At 42.7% G+C, this 12467-nt stretch overlaps 1 protein-coding gene across 1 annotated transcript in view; it reads right to left on the reverse strand.

Annotated features, from left to right (window-relative positions):
- LOC133563672 (protein arginine N-methyltransferase 8-B-like) overlaps positions 1-12467 on the reverse strand; it is a 108446-nt gene that overhangs the window by 5532 nt on the left and 90447 nt on the right. The window contains exons 8-9 of the mRNA XM_061917942.1: positions 8190-8340; positions 57-178 (exon numbers count right to left, since the gene is read on the reverse strand). Of these exons, the coding sequence (XP_061773926.1) occupies positions 57-178; positions 8190-8340 (273 nt within the window). The remainder of the gene's footprint in view (positions 1-56; positions 179-8189; positions 8341-12467) is intronic.

The raw sequence follows: 12467 nt of genomic DNA on the forward strand, positions 1-12467 counted from the left end.
CCAAGATTCATATTTATTTGATGTTCATCCTGGTTTAAGTTAAAGGTAATACTCACAACATTTTTGTCGTTAGGCTTCATTGCAATGCTGCCAGTGATTTCCTCTCCTCTTCGCACGGTCAGATAGTCCTCCAGGTAGAAGACCGTCTGCTTCCAGTGGGTGTATGCAGCATCAGGAGCTGGGACGCACACAAGCACACATGGGTAAAGTATTTTTTTTCAGTTGTTTTATAATGTACTCACTATTTAGTAGGGGCGAGGGAAAAAATCGATCCGAATACGAATCAAATCGTTTACGGTGTGCGATTCAGAATCGACTCTCATTTTTTAAAAATCTATTTTTTTTATATTTATTTTTTATTTATTTATTTATTTATATTTAATCAATCCAACAACCCACTACACAGCAATACCATAACAATGCAATCCAATTCCAAAACCAAACCTGACCCAGCAACACTCAGAACTGCAATAAACAGAGCAATTGAGGAGACACAAACACCACACAGAACAAACCAAAAGTATCGAAACAAAAATGAATATTATCAACAACAGAATCAATATTAGTTATAATTTCAGCATAGCAGTGATTAAAAGTCCTTCACTGACATTATTATTAATCAATCAATCAATCAATCAATGTTTATTTATATAGCCCCAAATCACAAATGTCTCAAAGGACTGCACAAATCATTACGACTACAACATCCTCGGAAGAACCCACAAAAGGGCAAGGAAAACTCACACCCAGTGGGCAGGGAGAATTCACATCCAGTGGGACGCCAGTGACAATGCTGACTATGAGAAACTTTGGAGAGGACCTCAGATGTGGGCAACCCCCCCTCTCTAGGGGACCGAAAGCAATGGATGTCGAGCGGGTCTAACATGATACTGTGAAAGTTCAATCCATAGTGGCTCCAACACAGCCGCGAGAGTTCAGTTCAAGCGGATCCAAGACAGGAACCCATCTCAAGCGGATCAGCAGCGTAGAGACGTCCCCAACCGATACAGGCGAGCGGTCCATCCTGGGTCCCGACGAGCGGTCCATCCTGGGTCTCGACTCTGGACAGCCAGTACTTCATCCATGGTCATCGGACCGGACCCCCTCCACAAGGGAGGGGGGGACATAGGAGAAAGAAAAGAAGCGGCAGATCAACTGGTCTAAAAAGGAGGTCTATTTAAAGGCTAGAGTATACAGATGAGTTTTAAGGTGAGACTTAAATGCTTCTACTGAGGTGGCATCTCGAACTGTTACCGGGAGGGCATTCCAGAGTACTGGAGCCCGAACGGAAAACGCTCTATAGCCCGCAGACTTTTTTTGGGTTCTAGGAATCACTAATAAGCTGGAGTCTTTTGAACGCAGATTTCTTGCCGGGACATATGGTACAATACAATTGGCAAGATAGGCTGGAGCCTATTAGACATTTATAAAAATAATAAAAAAGAACAATAGTGTCACAGTGGCTTACACTTGCATGGCATCTCATAAGCTGGACAACACACTGTGTCCAATGTTTTCACAAAGATAAAATAAGTCATATTTTCGGTTTGTTTAATAGTTAAAACAAATTCACATTATTGCAATCACATTTTCCTTTACAATTATAAAAGCTTTTTTTAAAAAAAAAAATCTACTACCCTGCTAGCATGTCAGCAGACTGGGGTAGATCCTGCTGAAATCCTATGTATTGAATGAATAGAGAATCGTTTTGAATCGGAAAAATATTGTTTTTGAATCGAGAATCGAATTAAATCGAAAAAATCGATATATTATCGAATCGTGCGACACCCAAAGATTCACAACCCTACTATTTAGCATTGGGTCACTCGGCCTGGAAATGTTGCTTTTCACTTAAATTGCAACTCTAACGCTTTCCACTCTTGGGACGACATGGACAATTTAACCTTTTTTGTAATCATCCTGAAAAACAACTGTGAGGTTGTTCCAGACTGAGGTATGGATGAAACTTCATCCATCCATCCATCCATTTTCTACCGCTTATTCCCTTTCGGGGTCGCGGGGGGGCGCTGGCGCCTATCTCAGCTACAATCGGGCGGAAGGCGGGGTACACCCTGGACAAGTCGCCACCTAATCGCAGGGCCAACACAGATAGACAGACAACATTCACACACTAAGGGCCAATTTAGTGTTGCCAATCAACCTATCCCCAGGTGCATGTCTTTGGAAGTGGGAGGAAGCCGGAGTACCCGGAGGGGAACCCACGCATTCACGGGGAGAACATGCAAACTCCACACAGAAAGATCCCGAGCCTGGATTTGAACCCAGGACTGCCGGACCTTCGTATTGTGAGGCAGACGCACTAACCCCTCTGCCACTGTGAAGCCATGAAACTTCATTCATTGTGTAATTCACATTGTTTAAATATGCCTCAACAGTCACTACAGTTCATTACCCAAGGTTGTATTTTTTGCCTCATTCTTATGAGAATCTTGCGTGTCATTGAAGCATTAAGGAGTGGGACTAAAAACAACCACCGGGGTAGCATCTGTTGAGCCGATAATATTGTACCATCTCTTTCGGACTAATCAGGCAGGTCGTGCATTCTTCCCACATGCTTTAAGTGAAGGATGAGGCAAAATACAACCTATTTTAATAAAACAACGGCAAGCAAAGCTAAATTTATGTGAAAGACCATTCCTTTTCATAGTCTGTGTCTACCTAAATGTAGCAGGTAGAGCTGCTGTGGGCAGGTTGTCGATCATAACGGCCTCATAGTGGTTCCTGCTCTGTGATACATGTTTTGATTGATTGATTGAAACCTTTATTAGTAGATTGGACCACTAAATGGTTACACCCGAATAAGTTGTTCAACTTGTTTAAAGGCCTACTGAAATGAGATGTTCTTATTTAAACGGGGATAGCAGGTCCATTCTATGTGTCATACTTGATCATTTCGCGATATTGCCATATTTTTGCTTGAAGGATTTAGTAAAGAACATCCACGATAAAGTTCGCAACTTTCGGTTGCTAATAAAAAAGCCTTGCCTTTACCGGAAGTAGCAGACGATGACGTCACAAGGGAGAGGGCTCTTCACGTCCTCACATTGTTTATAATAACGACAATTTCCCCATTAATTTCAGCGAGGATGAAAGATTTGTGGATGATGAAATTGATAGCGAAGGACTAGGAAAAAAAATTAAATAATAATAAGCTTCCTCCACTTCCAAAGACATGCACCTGGGGATAGGTAGATTGGCAACACTAAATTGGCCCTAGTGTGTGAATGTTGTCCGTCTATCTGTGTTGGCCCTGCGATGAGGTGGCGACTTGTCCAGGGTGTACCCTGCCTTCCGCCGATTGTAGCTGAGATAGGCGCCAGCGCCCCCCCGCGAGCCCGAAAGGGAATAAGCGGTAGAAAAATGGATGGATGGATGGAAGTTAAAAAAAAAAATTGCATTGGGACGGATTCAGATGTTTTTAGACACATTTACTAGGATAATTCTGGGAAACCCCTTATCTTTCTATTGTGTTGCTAGTGTTTTAGTGAGATTAAATAGTACCTGATAGTCGGAGGGGTGTGTCCACGGGTGTCTTGACGCCAGTCTCTGAGGGAAGTCACGGCAGCTGCATGGACGGCGCAAGCTCAGCTGATCTACCGCAAATTTCTCACCGAAACCTGCCGGTTGACAAGTGGTCGGGAACCATGTTCGCTTGACCGCTCTGATCCATAGTAAAGCTTCACCTCCGGGAATTTTAAACAAGGAAACACCGTGTGGCTTCACGGTGGCAGAGGGGTTAGTGCGTCTGCCTCACAATACGAAGGTCCTGCAGTCCTGGGTTCAAATCCAGGCTCGGATCTTTCTGTGTGGAGTTTGCATGTTCTCCCCGTGAATGCGTGGGTTCCCTCCGGGTACTCCGGCTTCCTCCCACTTCCAAAGACATGCACCTGGGGATAGGTTGATTGGCAACACTAAATTGGCCCTAGTGTGTGAATGTTGTCTGTCTATCTGTGTTGGCCCTGTGATGAGGTGGCGACTTGTCCAGGGTGTACCCGCCTTCCGCCCGATTGTAGCTGAGATATGCGCCAGCGCCCCCCGCGAGCCCGAAAGGGAATAAGCGGTAGAAAATGGATGGATGGATGGAAGTTTAAAAAAAAAAAAAAAAAAGGCGATTGCATTGGGACGGATTCAGATGTTTTTAGACACATTTACTAGGATAATTCTGGGAAACACCTTATCTTTCTATTGTGTTGCTAGTGTTTTAGTGAGATTAAATAGTACCTGATAGTCGGAGGGGTGTGTCCCACGGGTGTCTTGACGCCAGTCTCTGAGGGAAGTCACGGCAGCTGCAATGGACGGCGCAAGCTCAGCTGATCTCCGGTAAGAGGCGACTTTTTACCACAAATTTCTCACCGAAACCTGCCGGTTGACAAGTGGTCGGGAACCATGTTCGCGTTGACCGCTCTGATCCATAGTGAAGCTTTACCTCCGGGAATTTTAAACAAGGAAACACCGTGTGGCTTCACGGTGGCAGAGGGGTTAGTGCGTCTGCCTCACAATACGAAGGTCCTGCAGTCCTGGGTTCAAATCCAAGCTCGGGATCTTTCTGTGTGGAGTTTGCATGTTCTCCCCGTGAATGCGTGGGTTCCCTCCGGGTACTCCGGCTTCCTCCCACTTCCAAAGACATGCACCTGGGGATAGGTTGATTGGCAACACTAAATTGGCCCTAGTGTGTGAATGTTGTCTGTCTATCTGTGTTGGCCCTGTGATGAGGTGGCGACTTGTCCAGGGTGTACCCCGCCTTCCGCCGATTGTAGCTGAGATATGCGCCAGCGCCCCCCGCGAGCCCGAAAGGGAATAAGCGGTAGAAAATGGATGGATGGATGGAAGTTAAAAAAAAAAAAATGCATTGGGACGGATTCAGATGTTTTTAGACACATTTACTAGGATAATTCTGGGAAACCCCTTATCTTTCTATTGTGTTGCTAGTGTTTTGGTGAGATTAAATAGTACCTGATAGTCGGAGGGGTGTGTCCACGGGTGTCTTGACGCCAGTCTCTGAGGGAAGTCACGGCAGCTGCATGGACGGCGCAAGCTCAGGTGAGAGGCGACATTTTACCACAAATTTCTCACCGAAACCTGCCGGTTGACAAGTGGGTCGGGAACCATGTTCGCTTGACCGCTCTGATCCATAGTGAAGCTTTACCTCCGGGAATTTTAAACAAGGAAACACCGTGTGGCTTCACGGTGGCAGAGGGGTTAGTGCGTCTGCCTCACAATACGAAGGTCCTGCAGTCCTGGGTTCAAATCCAGGCTCGGATCTTTCTGTGTGGAGTTTGCATGTTCTCCCCGTGACTGCGTGGGTTCCCTCCGGGTACTCCGGCTTCCTCCCACTTCCAAAGACATGCACCTGGGGATAGGTTGATTGGCAACACTAAATTGGCCCTAGTGTGTGAATGTTGTCTGTCTATCTGTGTTGGCCCTGCGATGAGGTGGCCACTTGTCCAGGGTGTACCCTGCCTTCCGCCCGATTGTAGCTGAGATAGGCGCCAGCGCCCCCCCGCGACCCCAAAAGGGAATAAGCGGTAGAAAATGGATGGATGGATAGTTCAGTATGTCAGTTCTGAACTTGAAAAATTAACATCAGCTTGTTTTTTTGTTGTTATTTGTGCTTTTTTTCTGTGTGCATGTACACTATATTGCCAAAAGTATTTGCCACTGCCTTAAATCACATATGAACTTGAAGTGCCATCCCAGTCCTAACCCATAGGGTTCAATATGATGTGGGTCCACATTTTGCAGCGATTACATCTTCAACTCTTCTGGGAAGGCTGTCCACAAGGTTGCGGAGTGTGTTTATAGGAATTTTCGGCCATTCTTCCAAAAGCACATTGGTGAGGTCACACACTGACGTTGGTCGAGAAGGCCTAGCTCTCAGTCTCTGATCTAATTAATCCCAAATATGTTCTATCGGGTTCAGGTCAGGACTCTGTGCAGGCCAGTCAAGTTCATCCACACTTTGTCATCCATGTCTTTATGGACCTTGTCATGTTGGAAGAGGAATGGGCCCGCTCCAAACTGTTCCCACAAGGTAGGGAGCATGGACGTGTCCAAATTGTTTTGGTATCGTGGAGCATTTTAAAGTTCCTTTCACTGGAACTAAGGGGCCAAGCCCAGCTCCTGAAAGACAACCCACACCATAATTCTGATCATTTGGATGGGTGGCCAAATACTTTTGGCAATATAGTGTATGTGTTTTTCATTTTAAGCAATAATTCAGACTCTGCTTCGGTACCCCTGTCCATCCCTGCCAATAGTTTGGCTGTCATTGACGATACAAGGCACACTTCAATCAGTTTCTAGCCTTCTGTTCTAGGTCCACGTAATAAACACACACAATAGGCTGCCAAACAGGCCTCTTTCTTATGTAGATTAGTAGCTGAACTTGCATTTCTTCCTCCCCTACTTCTCTTTGATCAAGTGTGGATGTGTATCGTTGAAATGTCAAATTGACTATATGGACATTAATTGTGCCTTCAAGACTGCTAATTAGAAAAAAAAAACGTTTAGAAGTTCTTCTCAACAATCTGAACTACTGTTAAATTCAATTTAACTCACCAAAACTCAATTCATAATAGTTCAATTTACTTTATCTCCACCAGAGGTCAGTCACACACACAATCACCCAGGCTTTGAATCATGCCAACATAACTATTTCATTTGGAAATCGATTCAATAATCGTTTTAAAAAACCTGTATGTTCAGTTTTCAAACATTACTTTCATAATATACTTTCTATTGCTGTTGATTTGCATTGCTGTAGAAATACAGTGTGAACAATTACATACATCAAATACAATTGCTTTATGTGAATTCAATCAATCAATCAATCAATGTTTACTTATATAGCCCTAAATCACTAGTGTCTCAAAGGGCTGCACAAACCACCACGACATCCTCGGTAGGCCCACATAAGGGCAAGGAAAACTCACACCCAGTGGGACATCGGTGTTGCGGAGCAGTTAAATGAACACTTAGCGTCTAACAATCTATGTGAAACCTTTCAGTCCGGTTTCAGGGCAAATCACTCCACGGAGACAGCTCTCGCAAAAATGACTAATGATCTATTGCGAACGATGGATTCTGATGCGTCATCTATGTTGCTGCTCCTCGATCTTAGCGCTGCTTTCGATACCGTCGATCATAATATTTTATTAGAACGTATCAAAACACGAATTGGTATGTCAGACTTAGCCCACGGTCTTGGTTTAACTCTTATCTTACTGATAGGAATGCAGTGTGTCTCCCATAACAATGTGACCTCGGACTACGTTAAGGTATCGTGTGGAGTTCCCCAGGTTCGGTCCTTGGCCCTGCACTCTTCAGCATCTACATGCTGCCGCTAGGTGACGACATACGCAAATACGGTATTAGCTTTCACTGCTATGCTGATGACACCCACTCTACATGCCCCTAAAGCTGACCAACACGCCGGATTGTAGTCAGCTGGAGGCGTGTCTTAATGAAATTAAACAATGGATGTCTGCTAACTTTTTGCAACTCAACGCCAAAAAAAACGGAAATGCTGATTATCGGTCCTGCTAGACACCGAACTCTATTTAATAATACAACTCTAACATTTGACAACCAAACAATTAAACAAGGCGACGCATTAAATTAAAATTGTAATAATACGATGTATTATTAAGTATTATTGTATTATTAAGTATTATTGTTATTATTGACTTTGGTTATTTTATCATTTCAATACTGAATATGAAAGTACATTTTATTTCAATACCATACTGCATTACTATACAATTGTTGCAATTAATCCATCATTCCCTGTTGAAATGGAGCAGCATCATTTGTTAAGGAAACCTTTTTGAAGCATTTTTCGATATTGTAATGGTTGTATTAATCTACTGTGGATCATATTTAAAGGCAGTACATTGTTTACTCTCCCCAAAAAATGAGCTAAAATGTAATAAGCCTGAGGGAAAAAAGTGCATAGTCTAAAATGTCTGCAACAATGCAACTCAATTTTATTTTCGCAAAAGTGCTGCAGATGAGGGACGATTTTTAATGTTAATTTCCAGCATTAGCCCTTGTTTAAAAAGAGATGTGTTGTTGTATGACGGTATCGATCAAACATATTAAATACATTTTCAAGGTTTTAACGGCGAGACTTTATAAAGTTGTTGAGCAGAGTAATACCCCTTACTTACCTGTGGAGAAACCAGTTTTTTTGTGACATTTGGTGAACTCTATGTTGAAGTAGGTGACCAGTGCATGAATGTAGTCGTTTCTCTGGATCTGCAGACAGAATGCTGACGTGAAAGAAAGATCCTCAGTCTTCACCGTGTAGATGTCCACTTCCTGTAAGCAGAGAGCGATGGATCTCTCACATCCAGTATACCAAAGTATATCACCTCACAGGTAATGAGGTCATAAAGTACCAGGATAATGGAAAACAAGTTCCCTCTATATTGAAGCTATTGTCATATACAAATTGTGTTAGATGTAAATATAAACGGAATACAATGATTTGCAAATCCTTTTCAACCCATATTCAGTTGAATGCACTACAAAGACAACATATTTGATGTTCAAACCCATAAACTTTATTTTCTTTTGCAAATAGTAATTAACTTGGAATTTCATGGCTGCAACACGTGCCAAAGTAGTTGGGAAAGGGCATGTTCACCACTGTGTTGCATCACCTTTTCTTTTCACAACACTCAATAAATGTTTGGGAATGGAGGAAACTAATTGTTGAAGCTTTGAAAGTGGAATTCTTTCCCATTCTTGTTTAATGTAGAGCTTCAGTCGTTCAACAGTCCGGGGTCTCCGCTGTCGTATTTTACGCTTCATAATGCGCCACACGTTTTCGATGGGAGACAGGTCTGGACTGCAGGCGGGCCAGGAAAGTACCCGCACTCTTTTACTACGAAGCCACACTGTTGTAACACGTAGTTTGGTTGCTAATAAAAAAGCCTTGCCTTTACCGGAAGTAGCAGACAATGACGTCACAAGGGAGAGGGCTCCTCACGTCCTCACGTTGTTTATAATAACGACAATTTCCCCATTAATTTCAGCGAGGATGAAAGATTTGTGGATGATGAAATTGATAGCGAAGGACTAGAAAAATTAAGAAGAAAATAATAATAAAGTAAAAAAAAAAAAAGGCGATTGCATTGGGACGGATTCAGATGTTTTTAGACACATTTACTAGGATAATTCTGGGAATAATAATTAACTTGGAATTTCATGGCTGCAACACGTGCCAAAGTAAATAAATAAATGATAAATGGGTTGTACTTGTATAGCGCTTTTCTACCTTGAAGGTACTCAAAGCGCTTTGACATTACTTCCACATTTACCCATTCACACACACATTCACACACTGATGGAGGGAGCTGCCATGCAAGGCGCCAACCAGAACCCATCAGGAGCAAGGGTGAAGTGTCTTGCTCAGGACACAACGGACGTGACGAGGTTGGTACTAGGTGGGATTTGAACCCGGGACCCTCGGGTTGCGCACGGCCACTCTCCCACTGCGCCACGCAAGTAGTTGGGAAAGGGCATGTTCACCACTGTGTTACATCACCTTTTCTTTTAACAACACTCAATAATAAATGTTTGGGAACTGAGGAAACTAATTGTTGAAGCTTTGAAAGTGGAATTCTTTCCCATTCTTGTTTAATGTAGAACTTCAGTCGTTCAACGGTCCGGGGTCTCCGCTGTCGTATTTTACGCTTCATTATGCGCCACACATTTTCCATGGGAGACAGGTCTGGACTGCAGGTGGGCCAGGAAAGTACCTGCACTCTTTTACTATGAAGCCATGCTGTTGTAACACGTAGTTTGGCATTTTTTTGCTGAAATAAGCAGGGGCGTCCATGATAATGTTGCTCGGACGACAACATATGTTGCTCCAAAACCTGTATGTACCTTTCAGCATTATTGGTGCCTTCACAGATGTGTAAGTTACCCATTTCTTGGCCACTAATACACCCCCATACCATCACTTTTCATCTTTGCGCCTATAACAATCCGGATGGTTCTTTTCCTCTTCGATCCGGAGGACAGCACGTCTACAGTTTCCCCCAAAAATTGAAATGTGGACTCGTCAGACCACAGAACACTTTTCCACTTTGCATCAGTCCATCTTAGATGATCTCGGGCCCAGACAAGCCGGCGGCGTTTCTGGATGTTGTTGATAAATGGTTTTCGCTTTGCATAGTAGAGCTTTAACTTGCACTTACAGATGTAGCGACAAACTGTATTCAGTGACAGTGGTTTTCTGAAGTGTTCCTGAGCCCATGTGGTGATATCCTTTAGAGATTGATGTCGTTTTTTGATATAGTGCCGTCTGATGGATCAAAGGTCACGGTCATTCAATGTTGGTTTCCGGCCATGACGCTTACGTGGAGTGATTTCTCCAGATTCTCTGAACCTTTTGATGATATTATGGAGCGTAGATGTTGAAATCCCTAAATTTCTTGCAATTGCACTTTGAGAAACATTGTTCTTAAACTGTTTGACTATTTGCTCACGCAGTTGTGGACAAAGGGGTGTACCTCGCCCCATCCTTTCTTGTGAAAGACTGAGCATTTTTTGGGAAGCTGTTTTTATACCCAATCATGGCACCCACCTGTTCCCAATTAGCCTGCACACCCGTGGGATGTACAAAATGAGTGTTTGATGAGCATTCCTCAACTTTATCAGTATTCATTGCCACCTTTCCCAACTTCTTTGTCACGTGTTGCTCGCATCGAATTCTGAAGTTAATGTTTATTTGCAAAAAACACAAAACGTTTATCAATTTGAACATCAAATATGTTGTCTTTGTAGCATATTCAACTGAATATGGGTCGAAAATGATTTGCAAATCATTGCATTCCGTTTATATTTACATCAAACACAATTTCCCAACTCATATGGAAACAGGGTTTGTACTACCAAATGTTTTAACTTGCAGAAAATGATTTGTTTTACTTGCAAATATTTTTTTTAATTGATGAAAAGAGCTTTTTCACTTGTGAATTGTAAAAAATATATTTGTTTGTGGAGTTTTATTAGTAATGTCACAAAAGATACAAAAGCACAAAGAGTCACAGAAAGGCATACTTAACTTATTTGTGTGACTCTGTACTATATGTGCTAAAAAACATCAATTGACCGGTACAAGGCGATGCATCTTCCAAATATAAAGTGTAGATCTGATTTACTCTCATGAGCAATGTTCATGCAATGCTTCATGCAGGAGACCGCAGATCAACTTCCAGCTTCAGTCAGCATAAAATCAGCTCGAGTGAAATGATTTGTTTGTTGCCGGCATTATTTTTAAGATATATGGACTTGCTTGCACACTGGTATTCATGCCAGATGCTGTGAGCTGGATTGAGCTTTGTTTACTGCTCATAAAATGAGGGGAATATCAGAGTCAAATGTGTTTCCCATGTAACGATTACTAATGCATTAACTCAGGGGTAGGGAACCTATGGCTCGGGAGCCAGATGTGGCTCTTTTGATGACTGCATCTGGCTCTTGGATACATCTGAGCTGATGTTGCTTAAAACGATAAGTAATGAATAATTTCATTTATAATTTTCAAAATATAAAACATTCTCATGCATCTTTAATCCATCCATCCGTGCAAGAAGTTGCGTTAATGCTAAGAAGTTATTTAGTTATTATTGGTTAGTGTGGGGCTTGTCCTCCAGGGGGTTCTTCAGACCTCCAAGCACCGACATGAGAGCCTGTTTCAGGGTTGCAGTATTGTTTTATTTTTCAATAAGTCTCTCAGTTGTTTTCCAGCAATTGTATTTCCAGCCCCAACCCCGTCTCTCCTCCTGGCTGCTGTTTGTAACAGAGCGACAGGTGAATAGATAAAAAGGCCCAGGTGGGCCTTCTACGCACCTGTCGCTGCAGGCCCGCAGGTCACGCCCCCTCCACAGTTAGCTTCAGAATAACAATGTTATTCCAACGAATAAGAGACCTATTATACTCTAGAAATGTTGGTCTTACTCAAAAAGGCACGCGTTTAGTTGTGTTCAGTGTTGATAAAAAATATTATATGGTTCTTACGGAAATACATTTTAAAATATTTGGCTTTTGGGCTCTCTCAGCCATAAAGGTTCCCGACCCCTGCATTAGGTCATATTTGAAAATTCAAAAGTTAGGTAATTTATCCTAAATTCATCCACGTCAACACCCTCATCTGGCATTTTCTTCTCCACGATCCAAAATTAGACTGCAATCAGAGCAGCAGTCATTTATTTTTACCGTTCTAATCTTTTTTTCATAAAATGTGAAGTTAATTATATTTATATAGCGCTTTTCCCTAGAGACTCAAAGCGCTTTACATAGTGAAACCCATTATCTGCATTTTAAACCAGTGTGGGTGGGTAAAGTGCCTTGCCCAAAGACATAACAGCAGTGACTAGGATGGTGGAAGCCGGGATCAAACCTGGAACCCTCCAGTCGCTGGCACGGCCGCT

The sequence above is a fragment of the Nerophis ophidion genome, linkage group LG12 (assembly GCF_033978795.1).
Source record: "Nerophis ophidion isolate RoL-2023_Sa linkage group LG12, RoL_Noph_v1.0, whole genome shotgun sequence".
In the NCBI taxonomy this organism is placed as follows: Eukaryota; Metazoa; Chordata; class Actinopteri; order Syngnathiformes; family Syngnathidae; genus Nerophis; species Nerophis ophidion.